The sequence below is a fragment of the Molothrus ater genome, chromosome 14 (assembly GCF_012460135.2).
Source record: "Molothrus ater isolate BHLD 08-10-18 breed brown headed cowbird chromosome 14, BPBGC_Mater_1.1, whole genome shotgun sequence".
Classification (NCBI taxonomy): Eukaryota; Metazoa; Chordata; class Aves; order Passeriformes; family Icteridae; genus Molothrus; species Molothrus ater.
The window spans coordinates 3,918,345-3,936,468 of record NC_050491.2 but is presented as its reverse complement, the minus strand read 5'-3'; the positions used below and the strand labels follow the sequence as shown (position 1 = coordinate 3,936,468).

At 60.2% G+C, this 18,124-nt stretch overlaps 3 protein-coding genes across 7 annotated transcripts; 2 read left to right on the top strand and 1 right to left on the bottom strand.

Annotated features, from left to right (window-relative positions):
- Positions 1 to 2,569: 2,569 nt before the first annotated feature.
- On the bottom strand, positions 2,570 to 3,856 carry CLDN2 (claudin 2). Its single transcript, XM_036402207.1, has one exon. The coding sequence runs from the start codon at positions 3,701 to 3,703 to the stop codon at positions 3,008 to 3,010; it is 696 nt and encodes a 231-aa protein (XP_036258100.1). The 5' UTR covers positions 3,704 to 3,856; the 3' UTR covers positions 2,570 to 3,007.
- Positions 3,857 to 6,612: 2,756 nt separating this feature from the next.
- On the top strand, positions 6,613 to 7,824 carry RIPPLY1 (ripply transcriptional repressor 1). The gene is made up of 4 exons (XM_054516378.1): positions 6,613 to 6,637; positions 6,936 to 7,011; positions 7,434 to 7,498; positions 7,578 to 7,824. The coding sequence occupies exons 2-4, from the start codon at positions 7,003 to 7,005 to the stop codon at positions 7,813 to 7,815; spliced, it is 312 nt and encodes a 103-aa protein (XP_054372353.1). The 5' UTR covers positions 6,613 to 6,637; positions 6,936 to 7,002; the 3' UTR covers positions 7,816 to 7,824.
- Positions 7,825 to 7,924: 100 nt separating this feature from the next.
- PRRG3 (proline rich and Gla domain 3) lies at positions 7,925 to 18,124 on the top strand. Of its 5 annotated transcripts, none has more exons than XM_036402018.2 (6): positions 7,925 to 8,218; positions 11,510 to 11,551; positions 11,751 to 12,290; positions 13,168 to 13,349; positions 15,230 to 15,390; positions 15,888 to 18,124. In XM_036402018.2, exons 4-6 carry the CDS (start codon positions 13,274 to 13,276, stop codon positions 16,425 to 16,427), a joined length of 777 nt encoding a protein of 258 aa, XP_036257911.1. In that variant the 5' UTR covers positions 7,925 to 8,218; positions 11,510 to 11,551; positions 11,751 to 12,290; positions 13,168 to 13,273; the 3' UTR covers positions 16,428 to 18,124. The 5 variants fall into 5 exon arrangements, with proteins under 5 accessions (XP_036257911.1, XP_036257913.1, XP_036257912.1 ...); XM_036402019.2 differs by lacking the exon at positions 7,925 to 8,218 and adding an exon at positions 8,478 to 11,320; XM_036402017.2 differs by lacking the exon at positions 7,925 to 8,218 and adding an exon at positions 8,478 to 11,320 and having other exon boundaries at positions 11,510 to 12,290.

The following is an 18,124-nucleotide window of genomic DNA, read 5'->3' as shown; positions in this document are numbered from 1 at the left end:
TGAGAAGAGGCTCTGCTTGCCCCTGGGGCAGTGCTTGGTGGGCAAGGGCTGGATGCAGGGCCCTTGCAGATGGGCTGGGTTGCTCCCTCTTTGGAAGAAGTTGTGACTTTCTGCACATTTGTCATGACCAGCTGATGAGGTTGCAGTCCCTGATCCTGGGTGTTTATAGTGCCTCTATCACTTTTGAAGATAAGGGCACATTATTTTATTGCCCCATTCCTTCCATCGAGGCATCATCCAGATGGAAAGAGGGAAAGGACTAATTTCCTTATGGCAGGGGATTAGTCACTGCAGCCTGGCCCTCCAGAGAGGGCTGCAAGGCTCCCCACTCCACCACACCAGCCTGTGAGGTGTGGGCTTGAGATGGAGAGAGCCCTTCCCCACCCAGCCCTCTGCCCAGCCCTGCTTCCCCCATCTTGTCCTGAACTTGGCTGTGCTCCCCTGGGCCTTTCCTGCAGGAATTCTGGAGCACCCTCAGCTTTTGCCACGGAGCTGGTGAGGGGCAGGAGCCTTCTGAGGGGCTGGTTCTGTGCTGGCTGGCTGGGCTCCATCCCTTCCCTCACACTGTCCATCAGCAGAGCTGCCCCTGGGGCAGTCTGGGCTCCTGTTCTCCCTGTCCCTAGGCTGGGCCACATCCAGACTGCCCTCAAGAACCTGCTTTATCAATAATGAGAACATGGCTATTGCATGATGCAGAGATAACCATTGCCACCACAGCTGTGCACCCAGTGTCCTCCCCTCCCCTTCCCTATCCTCCTTCCCAGGTGGAAAATCTGTGTCACCCTGCCTTGCCCTGTAGCCAGGTTTCACATCTTTGGGTTCATTCACATTGAAGGCCAGGAAAGCTGGAGGGGAAAAACGTTCCCTTCCCTGAACCCACCCAGTGCTTAATGCAGGGGCTCCCCTGTGGCAGGGTGGTGGCCCAGGGGCCTGGGGAACTGGTCCCTGTTGCAGTGTGATGGTGTTTCTGTACCCCAGCTCTGAACTCTGCCTGTGCCAGCTGCCTTTCTCCTTCTGGGGGAAGCTTCCCTTCTGCTCCTTGAATTAAAGCATTAATAAGCCCAGCACCAATCAAGCTCTGAGTGTTTCAAATGCCCCTTTGTTTAATTAGCACAGCCTCTGCCTGCAGACAGGGGTGGGAGGCGAGGGGCAAGGACCCAGTGCCCAGGAATTCCTCCTCTTTAAGGTGTGACATTTTGTGCCAACTATTTTCTCTCCCACTCTCTCCACCAGCTGCCCAGAAAAAAACCATTTATGGCCAAAGGACCCTCAGAACTTGCAGCATCTCCTGGGGGGCTGCAGCAGCAGGTTAAGCCTCTTGCATGCCCCAGGGCACTCTTTTCCCCAGGGCAGGAATAAATAACTCAGCTGCTCCAGGGCTGATGCTGTGCTTTGTGCTTTGTCCCTTGGCCATGGAAACGGGGTCACTGGCCTTTGCCTGGAGATCCACCTTGGTCCCTTCAGTGAGTGTCACCCTGGGATGGGTCCCTGTGTAGCTCCTTGCCCTCTGAGGAGGGGAGAAAGCGTGACCCAACGTTATCAGGAGCATGCTAACCCCACAGCAAACACAATTTCACTGGTGCAAGGGTGACGGTGGTGACGTTCGAGTGCAGAACGTGGTCCCCTCCTCTCCATGGCCTAATCTAAATTGCTTTATGAGGGGTCAGCAGGTAGACCAAGGCCTGCTGCTCCCTGGGGTGGTCTCTGGGTGGCCCTGTGCAGTGGCACAGCAGAGCAGGGGTTCTCTCACCTGGGGCAGTGGTACAGCAGATGGATTCAAATGCTCTTGCTCCCTGGTGGGGTTGGGCTGCCTGCCCCTCCTCTCCTGCCATGGCCTGGCATGTGCCAGCACCCCCGGTGCCACCAGCAGCCTGTGTGGATGTTCCTGTGCAGGCCTGCAGCACACAGCCTGTCCCTCCACACCCTTAGCTCCTGCCTGCCCATCCCTTGCAGCTTTCCAGTGTCTCACTGGTGGCATTTTCTCCCAAAACAGACCCTCCAAGGACCTTGGGGCTCAGGACCTGCCTGTGAGGCCTCTCTGTAGCTGAGCTGGGCTGCTCAGACTCCACCATAGCCAGGAGCTGCCCCTGGTCCTTGGGACCGTGTTTGCCCAGGGTGCCAGTGCTCACTGGGATGGGGATGTGGGAATGCCAGGGCTGCCCACCTCCTGTGGACTGGGGTGTGCCACACACAGGGGCAATGAATCCTCCTGTGGGCACCCCAGCCTTATCACACCTGCACTCCCAAGAGTGCAAGTGGGGCAAGAAGGGCTGGGGGGACAGAGGGAAGGTGCTGCCTGCTATTATCCCACAGGGAGCTCTGCATGTCGCTGCTGGCACCTTGGCAGTAGTGGTGCATGGCAACGCCCCAGCGTGGTGCCCAGGGACAAACTGTGCCAGGGAGTGGCCCTCCTCCCCCTCAGCAGGGCTCCCACATGCCGGGGCTCCCGGGTGACAGAGCCATCAGCTGTGGGCTGGGGGAGGCAGGCCAGAGCAAGGGCCAGGGGCACCTTTCACATCTTGGCCCCCTTCGCAGCCCCTCGGTGCCAGAGAAAAGCTCGGATACAGTGTGGCTAGAAAGACGTATTTATTGCGACATCGGTTTGCAACCAGCACTCACCCCCCCACCCCCAGCAGCACCTCCAGACCCACGCACATGCCCTTGACCCTGCTGCGATGCCTCCATGGCCAGCGGGCCGCTCCCTGCGGCCACAAGCCCTCTCCCCTTTGCAGGCAGGTTCATTGGGGCTGCGGGCTGGGCTCCCGCCGCGCCAGGAGCTGCACGGAGTAAAGAACAGGAGCCGGATTCAGGGTTCTTCAGCAGTGTAAGCCACCAGCTGGGATGTCCGAGCAGTCACAAGGCTCTCAGAATGCCGGGGAGAGAGCGGGGTCAGCCCCCCCAAGCACACAGCCATGCCCGTGCCCTCTGCTCTTACCGCGCCCCCTCGGTGCCAGCCCGGACGCCCCGGGAGCCGGGAGAGGTGCCAGCCTGGTTCCCCCTGCAGCCACTACACGTATCCTGTCAGGTTGTAGGAATTGACTTCACTCTTGGTCTTCTGCACCTGGCTGGCAGAGGACTGGGGGCTCTTGCTCGCCAGCAGCTGGGGCTGGTAGGCGCTGGAGTAGGCGGTGGTGGTGCCCCGGGCAGGGCAGGAGGTGCAGAGGATGAAGCCGCCGACGAGGGAGAGGAGGGAGGAGATGATGCCGAGGTAAAGAGCCTCCCCGAGCTCGAACTTCATGCTGTCGGGGATGACGGGGTTGTGGAAATCCCGCAGCACCACGTGGATGTTCCACACCAGCGGGATGAAGCACAGCAGCCCCCCGAGGACGAAGACCACGCCGCCCACCACAGCCAAGCGGTCCTTGCCCGGCGAGCCCTGGCTGAACACGGTGCACCTCATGCCGAAGACGGAGAGCAGGCAGGCCAGCGAGGACACGGCGCAGGAGCTCACCATGAGCGCCTGGGCCGCCTGGATGTCGGCGGGCAGGTTGAGCAGGGAGCTGTAGATGTCGCACTGGGTGATGCCCGTGCTGTACGTGGCGCACTCCATCCACAGCCCCTTGGTGAAGCTGATGGCTGTCACGATGCTGGAGCCGACGTAGGAGCTGGTTTTCCAGCTGGGCAGCAGCGTGGTCGTCAGCGTGCCGATGTAGCCCAGGAAGGCCACGGTGTAGCCCAGCAGCTGGAGCCCCATGGACACCATGGTGGGGGCTGCTTGTCACCTCTGTCGCTGGCCGAGGCTCGCAGCTTGTCGCCCAGGTCCCTCCCGTTTGCTCACGTTCCCATGGCCCGGCGAGAGGCTCCGCTCGCAGCTCTGCAGCTCCACCCCGCTGCCGGGGGTGCCGGTTTTGTGCGGGGTGGGAGCCGCGGGGAGTTACCTGCGGGAGCGGAAAGCAATCCCTCCCGATTAACGATTGACCCGAGCCCGTGGAGGAGCGCCAGGCGCCCTTTCACCCCCGCTATCTCCCCAGGCAGGCTCCAGAGGCAGAGCAGCGCTGCCCAGGACGGACGCCAAAGCCCTCCCCTGCACTGACGCCGCGGGCAGGGATGGAGAGCCAGCTGCTGCTGTGGGGAAAGAGCCCACTGCCTTCCTCCAGGTCCCTTGTCTTCTGTGACGCCTCGAGCTGAGGAAGCCAAAAAGCTACGGCTGCACCATGCTATTTGGGACCTGATGGAGGTGACTGCAGGTGGTGAAGCCAAAGCTCCCCCAGCTGAAAAAAAGGGGATGGCATCTTGTCCCCATCTGCATGGGGCTCACCCGAGGCATCTGCAGCCACCCACGACCCACCCAGAGCAGCTGAGGCTCCTTTGGCACAAAGGGACACGGCCATCTGAGATTGAACCGTGGATATCAGCCTTTCTGTGCTGCTGGGGACAAGGATGGAGAGGGATGAATGTGACAGTGACACCTGCATCCCCAGGAGAGCCTGGAGGCCCGCAGAGGGCAGAATTACATCAGGGCTGGCATCTCCTTTGGGATGCTTTGTGGAAGCATGCCAGCCAAGCAGAGTGACCTGTCCTGTGGAGGGGTGACCTGTCCTGTGGAGGGGTGAGCAGTTCGGGGTGCAGCTCCTCTGGGATTTTGAGTCAGTGCCACCTCCCGCCCACAGCCCTGTACACAGGCCGGGGGAGGTTGGCAGAGGTGGTGCAGAGGGTTGGTTTGTTTTCCCTCTGCTTTGTTTAAAAATTCCTCCTTCTGTGGTGCCTTGCGAAACCGGGCTGAGCCCGGCACCGCGGCCAGTGGCCTCGCTCCCCCTGGGAGCGCTCCTGGCTGAGCGTGCTGCCACCACCCGGGGCCTGCCCCTGCTCCTGTCCCCCCCGCTGCCACCTCAAATGCTCGGCACCAAAGTTTGCCAGCTTTCTGTCTGCTCTCCTGTGCTCTCACCAAGACCTCCCACACATAGAGAAGAAAAACCTGGGTGTTCAGGGTGCCGGCAGAAGGTGAGGGAGGGGGTTCTGAGGTACTTACACAGGTGGCTGGAGGTGCAGGGTGGGACCCAGGGTGGCTGCAGCCGGGGGTCACCCAGGACTGGAGGCGGCGGCTCGGGGCAGGGTGAGCAGCCAGGGCCCCAGCCCAGGGGATCAGGGGCTGCAGTTGTTCAGCTACAGCTTTGCACAATCCACCTGCAAATCTCCTGGATCAGAGGCTTATTGCAGATCAGAATTAAACCCTTTGGGTGTCGGGAAGGACTGGGGAGCTGGGATGCCCAATGCTTTGCTGGTTGTCTATGAATTATTGGGGTAGGTTCACCTAATGGGTTCAGGTTTGAGGCTTGCTGTCATCCTTCTGGACAGCCTTAGTGGCTGGCAGGTGACTGTGCCACCATCCCTGTGTCCACTCTGGGCTGTGCTGCCTGTATTGGGGTTCGAGGGGCAGTGAAACACCAGCAGGTTGAGCTCCCCACACCTCAGAGCCAGCCTGAACTTTTGGTTTACTCTTCCTGGCCCTGCTTGTCCTCCACGGGGTTTGTTGTTGTAAGACTGCTGGCCCAAATGAGGAGCAAATGGAGAAGGTAATGAGAGCTGTGCTGGCCCCGTGCCCCCTCCTGCTCACCGGCTGCCACAGATGGAGAGGGGCAGGCAGGGCCTCTGGTGACAAATTGTGCTCAGAGCTGAGCAGGGTCCGGCCGGCGTTTGGACAGCGGTGTTTGGATGCTGATAGCAGAGCTACAGCCGGGACCATTTGCTATTTTCTTTCCTTGTCCCAAACTGAAACTCTCCTAGGAGCTGCCAGTGGCACTTTGAGTGCTTGGGCAGGAGCAGTGGGCAGGGACAGGATGAGTGGCCCTGCTGGGGCCAGGGGCTGCATCAGCCTTGCACCCTCACATTGAGGAGCTTTTCTGTCCCTCCTGCTGTGGCCAGGGAACACTGGCAAGTGCTTGCTCTCCCATCTGTGGAAATGGGATCTGGCAGCTCCCTGAGGTGATGGGCCATGGGTGCCTGAGCAAGACCATTGCCCTGATAGTGCCTGGGGTCCATCCCTGCCACGTGTCCTCCCTCCCTGTCTGCTCTTGAGCCTCTCTCAAGCCATCAGCTGCCTCCTGGTGTCTCTGTGCTTGCCACCACAGTAGCCCACCACTGTCGTGATGCCCTTTGTGCTGTCCCCAACACAAGCCCAGCACACTGTGCTCATGGTATGCCCAACACACAGTCCCATCCCATGCCCACTGCACTGTCCCAATCCCATACCCATCTGCCCCACCATTTCCCATCCCTTTCCCATCTGCCTTGCCTCCCTTATGCAAATGGCTACAAAGAGCACTTAATCATCCTTGTTAATTGTCTCTACCCTCCCCTGTTCCCCCCCGGGGATTTTCTCACAAATGGTGTCCAAATTTTCCCTTTTGTGTTTTGCTTTTCCACCAGAGATCGCAGCCCCTCCGCCCCCAGCCTCCCCTCGGCCCTCTGTTTACACAACTGGGACGAATTTCACACCGCTGTCCCCACAGCCCCAAAGAATTTGTGAGTCACCGGCCGAGGCAGAGCTATAAATGTGTCCCCACCGAGGGTCTGCAGTGTCACAAGGAACAGCATCTCCTGCTACCATGCAAGCTGCTGCCTGTTGCCTGACTGCCCATGGGCTCCGGGTGCCGGTGCCCAGTGCCTGCCCACCCCCGGGGCTGGAGCAAGGGGCAAGGTACTGGGGGGAATGGGGCGGGCAGGAGGGTGAGGAAGGTGGGATGGGAAAGCTCCAGCTGGGTTTGGGTGAAGGCTGCGGAGCTGGGGACACTCTGATGCCAGTGGCTGTGGGTGGCACAGAGGGTGCTGGGGACACTCTGATGCCAGCGGCCGTGGGTGGCACAGAGGTGCTGGCACCCGGGCAGGGCTGGCTGGGTGGGTGATGCTGTGGGGCTGCCTCACCCGAGCAAGGCAAAGGGAGCGGGCCAGGGTGGGTGGCTGTGGCACTGAAGCTGCTTTCTCTGTCTCTCCCCTAGAGCCCTTCCTCTCTGGAGACCGTGGCTGCCCCGAGCCCAGGAGGGACCCGCGCCACGGCGGGAAGAGATGGACGCTGTGAGTTTGGCACTGTCCCCATGCCCGTGGGGTCCCTGCTGGCACACAACCACCCTCTCAGTCACTTCGAGTCCTTTGTCCCAGGGCCGTGCCGTGCCCAGCTCCCCTGGAGCACCGGCCGGGCCAGGCGGAGCCTCTGAGGGGACACGGCCACAGCAGCCCTGTGGGGGCCGCCTGTTCCCAGCCGGGCGGGCATTCCTCAGGGCGTTAGCGGCATGCCTGGGCACCCGCTCTGGAGCACGGGGCAGAGATTACACTGGCAAAAAGCCCGTCAGGAGGGTGTGGGGGTAGATGCCAGCTTCCCTGCAGTGCTGCGAGCGCCTCAGCTCGGGGGCAGGGGAGGGGGGAGTCGCTGTGTGTGTGGCACCCCGGTGCCAGCCCGGGCAGCGGGAGCCCGGTACCACCCGGCTGTGTCTCCCCAGGCTCGGGCAGCGGAGGGGCACGGCGGTCCCAGCAAAGCGCTGGCGTTCTTCCAGCACCCGGTCAGGTAAGTGCCCTGGCCCCGGGGCCGCGGGCGGGCGCGGGGGCGCGGCGGGCGGGGGCTCACTCCGGCTCTCCCCACACAGGCTCCTCTGGCCCAAGTCCAAGGCCTTTGACCACCTGTACAGCGTGGGGGAGAAGCTGCTGGAGAACTTCCCGGTGCAGGCCACCCTCTTCTTTTATGAGGACTCGGGCAGCGAGGAGGAGGATGAGGAGGAGGAGGAAGAAGAAGAGAGGGATGATGAAGAGGAGGAGGCGGCAGGGGATATGACCGCGGGGCACCCGCGGAATGCTGGCAGCCCCGACCCCAGCAGGCCGGCGTGAGGCAACAGGCAGGGGAAGGCAGACAGCGCTGCGTGCGGCAGCGGGGCGGCCAGACCCGCCCTGGAGCCCCGGCCAACCCCCAGGGCCGCCCCCGGGCCGCGCCCGCTCTCCGCGGAACCACGGCGGGGCTCAGGACTACAGCTCCCAGCGACCATCGCGGCACCGCCCGGCAGCTGAAGCCCGCTCTGATTGGCTGCCGATCCGTCCCGAGCAGAGGGAGGAGCGCGTGGTCCCCGCCCACCCTCCGCCCCGCATCCCCATTGCAAGAGGAAGGCGGCGCGCGCGGGCCGCGGAAGGACGCGATTGGCCGAGGGGCGGGAGGGGGCGTGTCGGGGGCGGGGCCTCCCCTCCCCTGCCCGTCGGCGGGAGGGAGCGGCTGCGGCGGGCGCGGGGCCGCCATGAGGTACCGGCGGGGCGCGGGGTGCGGCCGCGGGGCTGGGGGGAGGACAGCTGAGCCCTGGGACCGCGGCTGCGGGGCTGGAGCGGGGATGAAGGGGCTGGTGCCGCGGAGAGGGGAGCCGGGAGCGCTGGGACTGGCGCGGCGTGTCTGGGCGCGCGGCGAACAGAGAGCGGCGGAGACGAGGAGGACGTGTCGGTGGGGCGGAGGGTGGGGCTGGAAGGACCCCGCACAGCCGGGGAGGTGGGGCTGGAGGACCCCGCTGTGGGGTGACAGGGGACATGGGAGTCCCTGTTGTAGGGTGACAGGTGAGCTAGGGGACCCCGCTATAGGGTGGCAGGTGAGGAAGGGGACCCCACTATGGGGTGCCGGCTGAACTAGGGAGCCCCACCATGGGATGGCAGGTGAGCTAGGGGACCCCGCTATGGGGTGACAGGTGAGCTATGGGACCCCGCTATGGGGTGGCAGGTGAGCTAGGGAGCCCTGCTACAGGCTGACAGGTGAGGAAGGGGACCCTGCTATGGGGTGGCAGGTGAGCTAGGGAGCCCCGCTATGGGGTGACAGGTGAGGAAGGAGGGGGACCCCGCTGTGGTGTGACAGGTAGGCAGAGGGGCTCTGCCATGGGGTGGCAGGTAAACTGAGGGTCCCTGTTGTGGGGTCACAGGTCAGCTGGGGATCTCAGCTGTGGGGTGACACTTAGGCTTGAGGGCTCTGCTGTGGGGTGGCACCGAAGGCTGAGGGGGGACTGGAAAGCCCCTGCACACCTGGACAGGTGGGCTGGGGGTCCCTACTGCAGGGTGACAGGTGAGCTGGGGGTCTCGGCCGTGGGGTGGCTCTGGGAGCCGAGCGCAGTGGGGATCATTGGGAGCTGGGTTTGGGCACAGAGGGGCCGGAGTGGCACTGCCAGGGCAGCGTGACAGCAGCCAGGGAGCAGGGTGGGGTGTGACGGCTGTTTTGGGAGGGCGAGGCTTCCTGCCCTGTCAAGCGTAGCCGGCCGTAGCCTCTTCTCCTCGCCGTGGATCTTGGCACGGAACAGCCCCAATATTGCTGGCATCCAGCTGGCACCGCGGCTACGTGATGCTGCCACAGTCAGCACCCTCCCTGCGCGCCGTGGCGCGGCACGGGGGGCTCGGGGGGACTGGGCCACCCCCAGGCTGTCGAGGAGGTGCCACCTCCCAGTGTGGACCCCCGTGTCCCCTCGGGGTCCGCGGGGAGCCGGCTCCAGGCACGCTCCGTGTTTTCCCGGCACGATTTCCTCCTTTGGCAGCAGTGACGGGAGCGGGGGCGGAGATGGGGGGAGCCTGGGGGAGACACAAATGTGCGACTGCAGCATCCTCACTCCCATGGCTGCATCCCTCGCGCCTCCTCACGGTTGCCTTAGCAACCTCCTATCGATGGGGTATTTATAGAGGATGGGAAGCCGGAGGGGGGGCATCGGGAATGGGTGGGCGTCTGCTAGGTCAGCCTCCAGCTTCAGGCTTCTCTCGGCTTGCGTGGGGGCAGGAGGGATGCTGCTCCCCTTGGCGTCAGTGTGTGCGCTGCTCCAGCTTTTCCTGCTCGCTGGAGCCAGGGGAGGTGGCCAGGAATTTGCATGTGGAAATAAAAATAAGCGGCTGGGACGTCTGCCCTTCTCACCGGCATTGTTTGTGCTTGGAGGTTTGTGTGCAGCTCCCTGATTGTGGCACTGGGTGCATTGACACAGATACGTGGAAGAAAGTAAAAGAGTGTAAATTAAATGAAACGGCATTAAATTTGTTGTCTGATGTGTGACGTGAGAATATCCTTCTTTCTGTGTCTTTGTTCTCCTGTCCATCAGAGGGGGAGGATGCCTGTAACAAGGAGGGTTTGTGTGGAAACTGTGGCATGTGCTCTGTGCTGTGCCTTCTTTTATCCTGGGGCTTTGGGTCTTTTTGTAAAAACTGATGACAGCAGAAGTGGGTCAGGTGGTCCCTGCTCAGAGCCTGTGGGGGAATTCAAGGATCCAGAGGCCTCTCACATCCCCCAGAAGGGCTCAGAGAAGTGGGGTTGGGCTGTGGGGCACTGGAGGCAGCAGATCCCTCCCTTCTGGTACTCTGCTGCTTTCCCTCACTCCTGCTTCCACTCCACATTGAGGTTTGCAATCTGAGCTTCCCAAAGTGTTGGGAAGAAGCTGCTTTCTCTCTCTGGACACAGCTCCAGGCTTGCATGCCCTCTTGGCACTTGGAGGTGTAGGAGCCTTGGAAAGCACAGCAAACCTGATGCTGGCAGGGACAGGTGCTGCATTTACTGGAAGGTGGCTGTTGTGAGGTGTGCTGGCGTGCAGCATCAGCCCTTCTGGGTGCCTGCCTTTCACATGAAAGGAGAAGTGTGCATCCAGCCCTGCTGACCCTGAGAACAGCTCTGTGCTGTCCCTCACCTCACTCCAGCAGAGCAGATCCAAGTGCTTTGGGGATAACTGGATATCTGAAGTCCTGGGCCTGAGACCAGCATGTGGTTTAGTTCCTGCTGTTTCTAACCATGCCTGCTCCTTCACCTGCAATAAATCCCTGCAGGAGCTGGGCAGTCCTGTCCGCTCTGACTCCTGACAGAGTTGTGGCTTTGCCACAGCAAGTGTCACAGCAATAGTCAGCCAGGGCACTCTGATCTGTGGGGCATTGAGCACAGGGAGAAGACAAAGCATGGAAAACAAGCAGGTATCCTCTGCTTCTGCAGGGCTTCATGTAACTTCTGTGGGGTTTTGTTTAGTTCAGTCTTGCTTTTGAAGCACAAAAATTGCTTGTCCAGCTGGAGAGCTGTTGTCCTGGGTGTGCAGGCAGCTCTGTCACTCTTGCTGCTGCCCTTAGCTTGGCCCAACAACCAGATTGTGGGTAGGAGTTGCAGAAGTGAGAACTGGCACGTCTGTGAAGTTGCTCTAAAATAAGATGATTGCTTCACCTGTATCCATCAATCTCTTGTGGAAGGGAAGAGCACCAGGCTGCTCCCAGCAGTCTGTGACATGCAGGTCATCTCATCTGCTGGTGAGAAATGGAGCCTATCCCTCATCCAGTTTTTCCTTCATCCAGTCTGCAAGGGCCCTGCTTCTCCCTAGGAGCTGAGGGTGCCCTGAGCCCCTCCAGCCACCCCAGGCAGGTGAGGAGCAGGGAGGCAGCTGGAGTGTTTGGCTCTCTGCAGGGGCACTGCTGGGCTGGGATCTGTGGTGGGTCCACCACTCAGCACCATGCTTTCTGCATGAATCTGAACCTGGGTGATGGAGGCTTGGGCTTTGAAACTGGGTTGGAAATTTAAGCTGTCAGTGACTCTCTGTTTTCTTCCCTGCAGGTAGGCAGGAGCCCCCCTTGGCCGAGTGAGGCAGCATGGCAAGTAAGTGGTCCCAGGCAAGGCGGAGAGGTGCCGGTGGTGCTGGAGAGAAGGGGGATGTTTGACAGCCACCTCTCAACAAAGGGGTGCCTGTGCATTTTGGGGGGTGTTATCCTCTCTGGGGAGCAGCTGCCATCAGCTGTTGGCCCTGGGTGAGGTCTGAGGTCTGGCCTGACTTGTGCTTCTCTCTCCCCTCTGCAAGGTGGGAGTCGAGAGGAGGTGCTGAAGGTCTGACCTCTGCAGCATTTCTGTCTCTGTGTGCTGCTTGCTGTGCAGGACAGGCCTCCCCAGGGCTCTCTGGGCTGCCTGTCTGCTCTGACATCTCTCATCAGCAGTGCTCCTCATGCCCATGCCCACCCTGGGGGCCACACTGCCCTGTGTGCCTGGTGGCACCGGGGCTCTGCGTTCTGTGCACGCTGCCGAGCTCAGCCCCACCCCAAGCTCGCTGTGCCACACCTAGAGCACTGCTGGGCCAGCACTAAAGATGGGCTGAGCCTGGCAAGGCTGCAGAGAGGTGTGTGGCCTGTCCAGAGCTGGGCTCAAGCCTCCCTCTGGCTCTCCTGGGCAGCCTGCACGAAGGCTGCGTGCCCTGGTGTGATGGGAGCATAAGGAGGACAGCAGTGGTGAAGGGGAGATGGAGAGATCTGACTGGGATCTCAGGATTTGCTCGGAGTGCCACCAGAGCCAGCTGTGAAGGTGGAGGCAGTAGCCACGCTGGGGAGGAGGACCCCAGGGATGACAGGTATGCCTTCTTTCATGATCTGTGCTGTGCTGGTGCGGGAGGGAGCAGAGATCTGCAGGCAGTGTTTTTAAAAGGCTGCTTTAATCTTCAGTTAATGAGGAGGGTGCCCAGCTGGGTCCCTGCCTTCCTCCACTGCCACCTTTTCTCCTTCCCAGAGCTCAGGTGCTGGCTCACCAGCATGTCCTGGTGGTGGAAGGTGTCCCCTGTGGTGGCAGTGTCCCCTTCATGGTGACCCTGATGTCCAGGGGGTGGATGTGGTGATGGGCAGGTTCTCCACCACAAGCTCCCTGCCATCCCTGGAGGCAAGGAGGCATGTGCCCTGCAGGCACAGCCATAGTCCTTCCCCAGAGAAGCAGCCCCCCGAGCAGGGCAGCTGAGACATGGGGTGGTGTCCACCAGGGGCCAGCAGCACCTCAGGAAAGCCAGCAGGGCTGAGGTGAACCCAGCCCTTGCTCCTGCTTCCCCTGCCTAAAAGCTCTGATCTTTCCTGAGCACCGGTTCTCCAGCTGGTGTGGGGAGGCTTGGAGAGGCACAGGGGATCAGCACTGAGCCTGCTGGGCATTGTCAAGTCCCCTCAGCCCCCTGGTTTGGGGACAGCACCTGCCTGGCTGGCTGCTCTTCATGTCAGCTGGGGATCCAGTAGAGATGACAGGCTCGTTTCCTGAGGGCCACTGCTTTTCCTGCTCTGGTCCTGAGCCACTTTGCACTTTCAAGGGAAGGGAGCAGTGACTCAGTTTCTGCTCTCCTACCATTTCTATGTCCCTGAGGGAAATTGCATGTGGGGAAAAACACACACCTCTGTCACAGTATGCTTGCAGTTGGGACAGTGCTTTTGATACCTGCCTGCCTGTATGTCTGTTTTTATTTCCTACCTTAGTGGCCAGCTCAGCATGGCAAAGCAGGGAAGGGGTCCAGTGACTGCTTTCTGCAGGGATGGAAAACCCTGACAGTGAGATCTGCAGCCAAGCCTGTTGCTCTATGATATGCTGAGGAAGTTGAAATCCAAGTCTCAGGCTCAAGTGCCAAGGAGGGGAGAGTTTATACCACGGCCTGATCAAGGTGGGAGGCAAAGGAGGTGAGGCCAGACTTCTCCAGCAAAGTACAGGACATTTGCAGAGTGAATGTTGTCTTTGTAAAATTTCATCTCCTTCTGGAAAGGCTCAAGACAAGGTCAGCCTGCCAGCCTGTTCCTCTCCAGCCAGCATAGCCCTCCACAACTGTGAAAGCCAAGGCAAGCTGATCCCTGCCCTTCTGCAAGATGCCTTCTGTGCCTCTTGAAAATGCTTTTTCGGTTGTCCTTGTAAAAAAAAAAATGGTTTGCATAATAAAGTCGATTCTGAGGGAAGATCTGTGACTCACATCATTCATGCTGCTCTTCATTCACACCTCAGTGGTTCAGCCCTCTGCAAACTCTCACAGAAGCAAGGCATTAATAAATCACGAGGGGGAAATGCACCTACACAGCACAAAAGCAGCTCAGTGCCTCCAAGCCCAGGCTGGTGTAGCACAGTAGTGGTTGTTTCTTACACCATGATCTTGTCCCTGTTGATATTTCCAAATACTCCCACAAATACCTTGCTGTATTGTTTCAGCAGCAGGATACACAGAAGGTAAAGCAGAAGGAATCTTGCCTTTCTCCCTGGCAAAAGGCTCCTAAGGAGAGAAGTTGGTGGCTTTTCACTGACTGTTTTGCTTGTGAAGCCAGTATTTTGTTAGCACCAAGCTGGTCAGATGGGAGATTGTGTCCCCCTGCCTCCTCTGATACTCCTGCTGCTGTGTGAATGGGTTCACCTTGCTGATCCAGTGGAAAACAGCGTGATGGTGAAGGAGGTAAATAGGTTCCTGTGGATCACCCAGCTGAACTGATTCATCTTCCCAAGGGAAGCAGCAGGATTTTGTGGCTTGGTGGGAAGAGCTGGAAGCAGCCTAGAGCTGAGTGTGTTGAACTGCCTTGTGGAAACACTCAGTCATGAAATGCGTGTTTGGATCCTGGAAGGATCATGTTCTGTGTGAAGTTCCTGCTCTCTGAGCAAGCAGCTTTGCCTCCTGTGCTGCTGCAGGTGCTGGCCTCCTGCACCCCCTGGAGGTGTCCCTCCTGCAGGATATGGAGAGAGGCTTTGATGTCTCTCCTGCAGGCAGGAAGGTGCTGTTCCTGCTCCTGGCTCCAGGAGTGCTGTGAGAAGACTTGAGGAGTCTCCCAGGTTTTGGGAGCAGAGGAAAGTTTGTGAGGCCTCTGCATCAAAACACAGTGGGGATAAGAATGTGCTGCTGTGTGAGGAGAGGCTGCTCAGGCCCCTGACTCATATCCCCCTGTGCTGTCCCTGTGTTTTGGGGATGATTGCACTTGTTGTCCTGGGCCTGGGAGAAGACAGTGGTTTCTCTGGGGTCTGAACAGAGTCCTTGATGCCACCTGAGCTTGCACGACCCTGAGCAGCTGGCAGCAGGGACACCAGCTCCCAGCAGGCTGTCGTGGTGAACTGTGGCCTCTGAGTCCCTCTCAGTGCTGGCCCCGTGTCCTGGCAGAGCTCTGTGTCCCAGCCCTGTGGGGTCTTGCTCTCCTGGTGGGATCTCCCTTGCCGTGCAACAAAGGGGCAGAAAGATGAAATCCATTGGGGCAGAAGGTTGGAAAGAAATATTTTTGGAGCCTTTTGTCTCTTCCTCAGTTGCTCTGTGTGGCTGCAGCTGCTGCTTGTCGTGTCTCTAGCACCTCAGCCCTGACAGGATGGGTCCTGGTGCCATGTCTCTGGGCAGACCCCAAGAGTCCTGTGGCCCTCTGGCTCTCCTACCTGCTGTCCTACCTGATTGTAGCCCTGCGTTTTTGGTGCTGGGGATGCGTGTGGTGTCAGGAAGCTGGGTTGGAAAGCTTGGCTGGGCAGAGGCCAGCGATGGGGTATGGGTACCTGTCCCTGCTCAGAATGTCTGTGCCTTGTGTGTTGCAGTGTTCTTGGGGGCCAGGAATGCCCACTCGCTCCTGAAACGCTTTCCCAGAGCCAATGGCTTCCTGGAGGAGATCCGGCAGGGCACCATCGAGCGGGAGTGCATCGAGGAGGTCTGCAGCTATGAGGAGGTCAAGGAGGTGTTTGAGAACAAGGAGAAGACGGTGCGTGTGTCCTGCATGTGTGTCCCAGGGCATGTGGGAGGGCTCACACTCAGCAGGCTGGAGACAGAGGGAAAGCACAAGGGGAACAGCCTCTCCTGTCCCTTTTGTCCTCTTCTGGCTGCAGGCAGCATGTTGTGGCCTCACTTCCCAGCATGACTTTCCCTTCCCAGGCATTGCTTTTGCCAGGACTCCCTGCCCACAGCTGCAGGTTGAGCTGGTATTCCCACGGCACGTGTGGCAAATCTCTGCTGTTGTCCATGTTTCTCTAGGCTGGGCTTGGAGTGGAATAAATTTTTCCCTGCTTGCTGTGGGATATTGAGGGATGTTCCCAGGACCTTCTGTGTTGGTCCCACAGCACCTCAGGTGGAAAGGGTGGGGGACATCCAAAATGCTGCCCCTTCTGTGGGCCTGGGGAAAGCAGTGGTTATTGCTGGTGGCGGCTGGGGTCCTTCTCCCACCTGCAGCACGTGATGGTTGTTTCTCTGTTCCTGTCACAGATGGAGTTCTGGAAAGGCTACACCAGCTCTGTGTACTCTGTCAAGGACCCCGGGCACAGCACGGAGCGCTCTGACGCTATGTACGTGGTGGTGCCCCTCTTGGGAGTGGCTCTCCTCATAGTCATCGCACTCTTCATCATCTGGAGGTGCCAGCTGCAGAAGGCCACCCGCCACCGCCCCTCCTACGCCCAGAACCGCTACCTGGCCAGCCGGACGGGCCGCAGCCTGCCCAGGGTCATGGTGTACCGGGAGCGCTCGCAGAGCCAGGGGGAGACCCAGTACCAGCGGGAAGCCAGCAGCCGCGGGGCTGGGGATGCCCGGGCCGGGGGCACCGCCCAGGCTGACGGCGCCCTGTGCCCGCCCGAGCATTCCGTCTCCGTCCTCTCCAGACTGTCCAGCGCCACACCCCCGCCCTCCTACGAGGAGGTGACGGGCCACCCGGAGAGCAGCAGCAGCGGCGAGGAGACCAGCGTCTCCTACAATGAGCCCCCGCCCAAGTACGAGGAGATCGTGGCCACGGCCCCCGCCGCGGGCAAATAGCGGGTGTGCCTCCCTGCTGCCTCTGCACACTCTCACACTCACCCAGCCACCCTCCCTTCGCCGTGCCTGGCACCCCCTTCAGGTGTTCGTCAGGCCCCCATCTCACTTGTACAATCTGGTGCCATCACACAATAGCCTTACCCTCCTAACCAAAAATGGCTGTCCCCAGGTGGGGTGAGGCAGGGCTGGCTGTGGGATGGCTCTGGAGCCGTCTCCTGCCCCTCACTCCCCACTCACGTAAGTGCTGCAGCAGCCAGAGCAGAGCAGCAGCTTGTTCCTGGCTCAATGTGGGGCTCTCCCCATGGTGCATTTGATTTCCTCACTTCCCCCTCAAACAGACATAACATTTCCCATGTTTAGAGCAGCCTTGCTGCCTCTCTGGGCTGCTGCTCAGCCTCACCCCATGTTCTGGGCCCTGATCTTCTGCTCAGGGCTCTGATTAGGTAATGGAGATGCAGGATTGGTGTGGCAAATTTTTGTCCATCCCTGCAGTTGGTGGGGCCAGCTCTGTGGGGAGATGGTGATTCCCCCATGTGGATTTGTTGCCGAGTGGGAGTGGGGAGCCCGGGCCACACTGTGGTGCCTGTAGGGATATTTGCTGTGTGGAGATCAGGGAGGAGCAGCTTGAAGGTGCTCTCTGATCTCCTGGATCTATTTGGAAAGGGAGAAAGGGCTCATGGTGGTCTTGTACTTGAGGTAAGCGACTTCGGAGTAGCAGGGCCTTTTCCTGATGCTCTCAGCTCTCCCCTGTGGGTGCTGAGCAGCTGGAGGTGTGGCTGCTGCAGAGCTGGCCAAGGGGGTCCTCTCTGACCCCGAGCCAACTGTGGTCTCATGTCTTTTAGTGATGGGGATTCAACTCTCTCCTGGAGCGTGGCCTGTCTGGTGTCTGCCCCAGAGGTGAGAGCCTGCAGACAGGCCAAACCTCCTCTCCCTGCCCCAAACCTCTCTGCCCTGCCTGGCCCCTCTCTTTGGGGCTCTTTGTCCTCCAGAGCAGGTACAGTGGAATGAGGGACCCCACTCTCCTCCTGACCTCTCAGGTGGGCTGAGTGTCCAGGGCTGTGGCCTGGAAGTCCTGCTCACAGGGGCAGGAGCCACAAGACCATGCCTTGACAGTCAGGAGCAGGGCCAAGCCCTGCTCAGGTGGTTGTGTTGCCAGGGCAGGGCAGAGCAGGGTGCTTTGCTGTGGGATCAGTGTCCCCTTTCCCTGGGCAGCTGCCTGTAGGGTCCAGGCAACGGGGCTGTCCTTCCCCAGTCATGTCTGATGGATTAATCCAAGGGTTGTGCTCCAACCCCCCAGAAGCAGCCCAGAAGCTCCCAGCACTGCCACCACCCACTGTTCACCCAGCAGCAGCCTCTCCACCAGCACCAAAAGGCTATTGTCCATCCATCAGTGGCCTGCATCCTGCCTGGCCCCAGTGATGCCCTCCAGCTGGTGCCCTCAGCCCAGAGCTGGGGCTTGCCCAGCCTGGCTGCTCCTGGGGCAGGACATGCTGGCACCTCATCTGTCCCCTCCCTAGCCTTAGCAGGGTGGGGTTATGGGGAGAGCTGACAGCTCAGGGCCAGAGCTAGAGAACAGCAGAGGGAGACACAAGGGTGCTCTGCATCCTCTGTCTTTGATGCTCGGTCATTATCCCTGCAGTTTGTATTCTGTAAAACTTGGTATATTTCTGTGCAAAAAAAAAAAAAAAAAAAAAAAA

Bases quoted from the DNA above. Each gene is read 5' to 3' on its own strand.
- CLDN2 (XM_036402207.1), bottom strand. From the start codon at position 3,703: ATGGTGTCCATGGGGCTCCAGCTGCTGGGCTACACCGTGGCCTTCCTG.
- PRRG3 (XM_036402018.2), top strand. From the start codon at position 13,274: ATGCTGAGGAAGTTGAAATCCAAGTCTCAGGCTCAAGTGCCAAGGAGG. The intron at 13,350-15,229 runs GTGGGAGGCAAA...TGTGTGTTGCAG, and splicing joins TATACCACGGCCTGATCAAG to TGTTCTTGGGGGCCAGGAAT. The intron at 15,391-15,887 runs GTGCGTGTGTCC...TTCCTGTCACAG, and splicing joins TTGAGAACAAGGAGAAGACG to ATGGAGTTCTGGAAAGGCTA.
- RIPPLY1 (XM_054516378.1), top strand. The intron at 7,499-7,577 runs GTAAGTGCCCTG...CTCCCCACACAG, and splicing joins TTCTTCCAGCACCCGGTCAG to GCTCCTCTGGCCCAAGTCCA.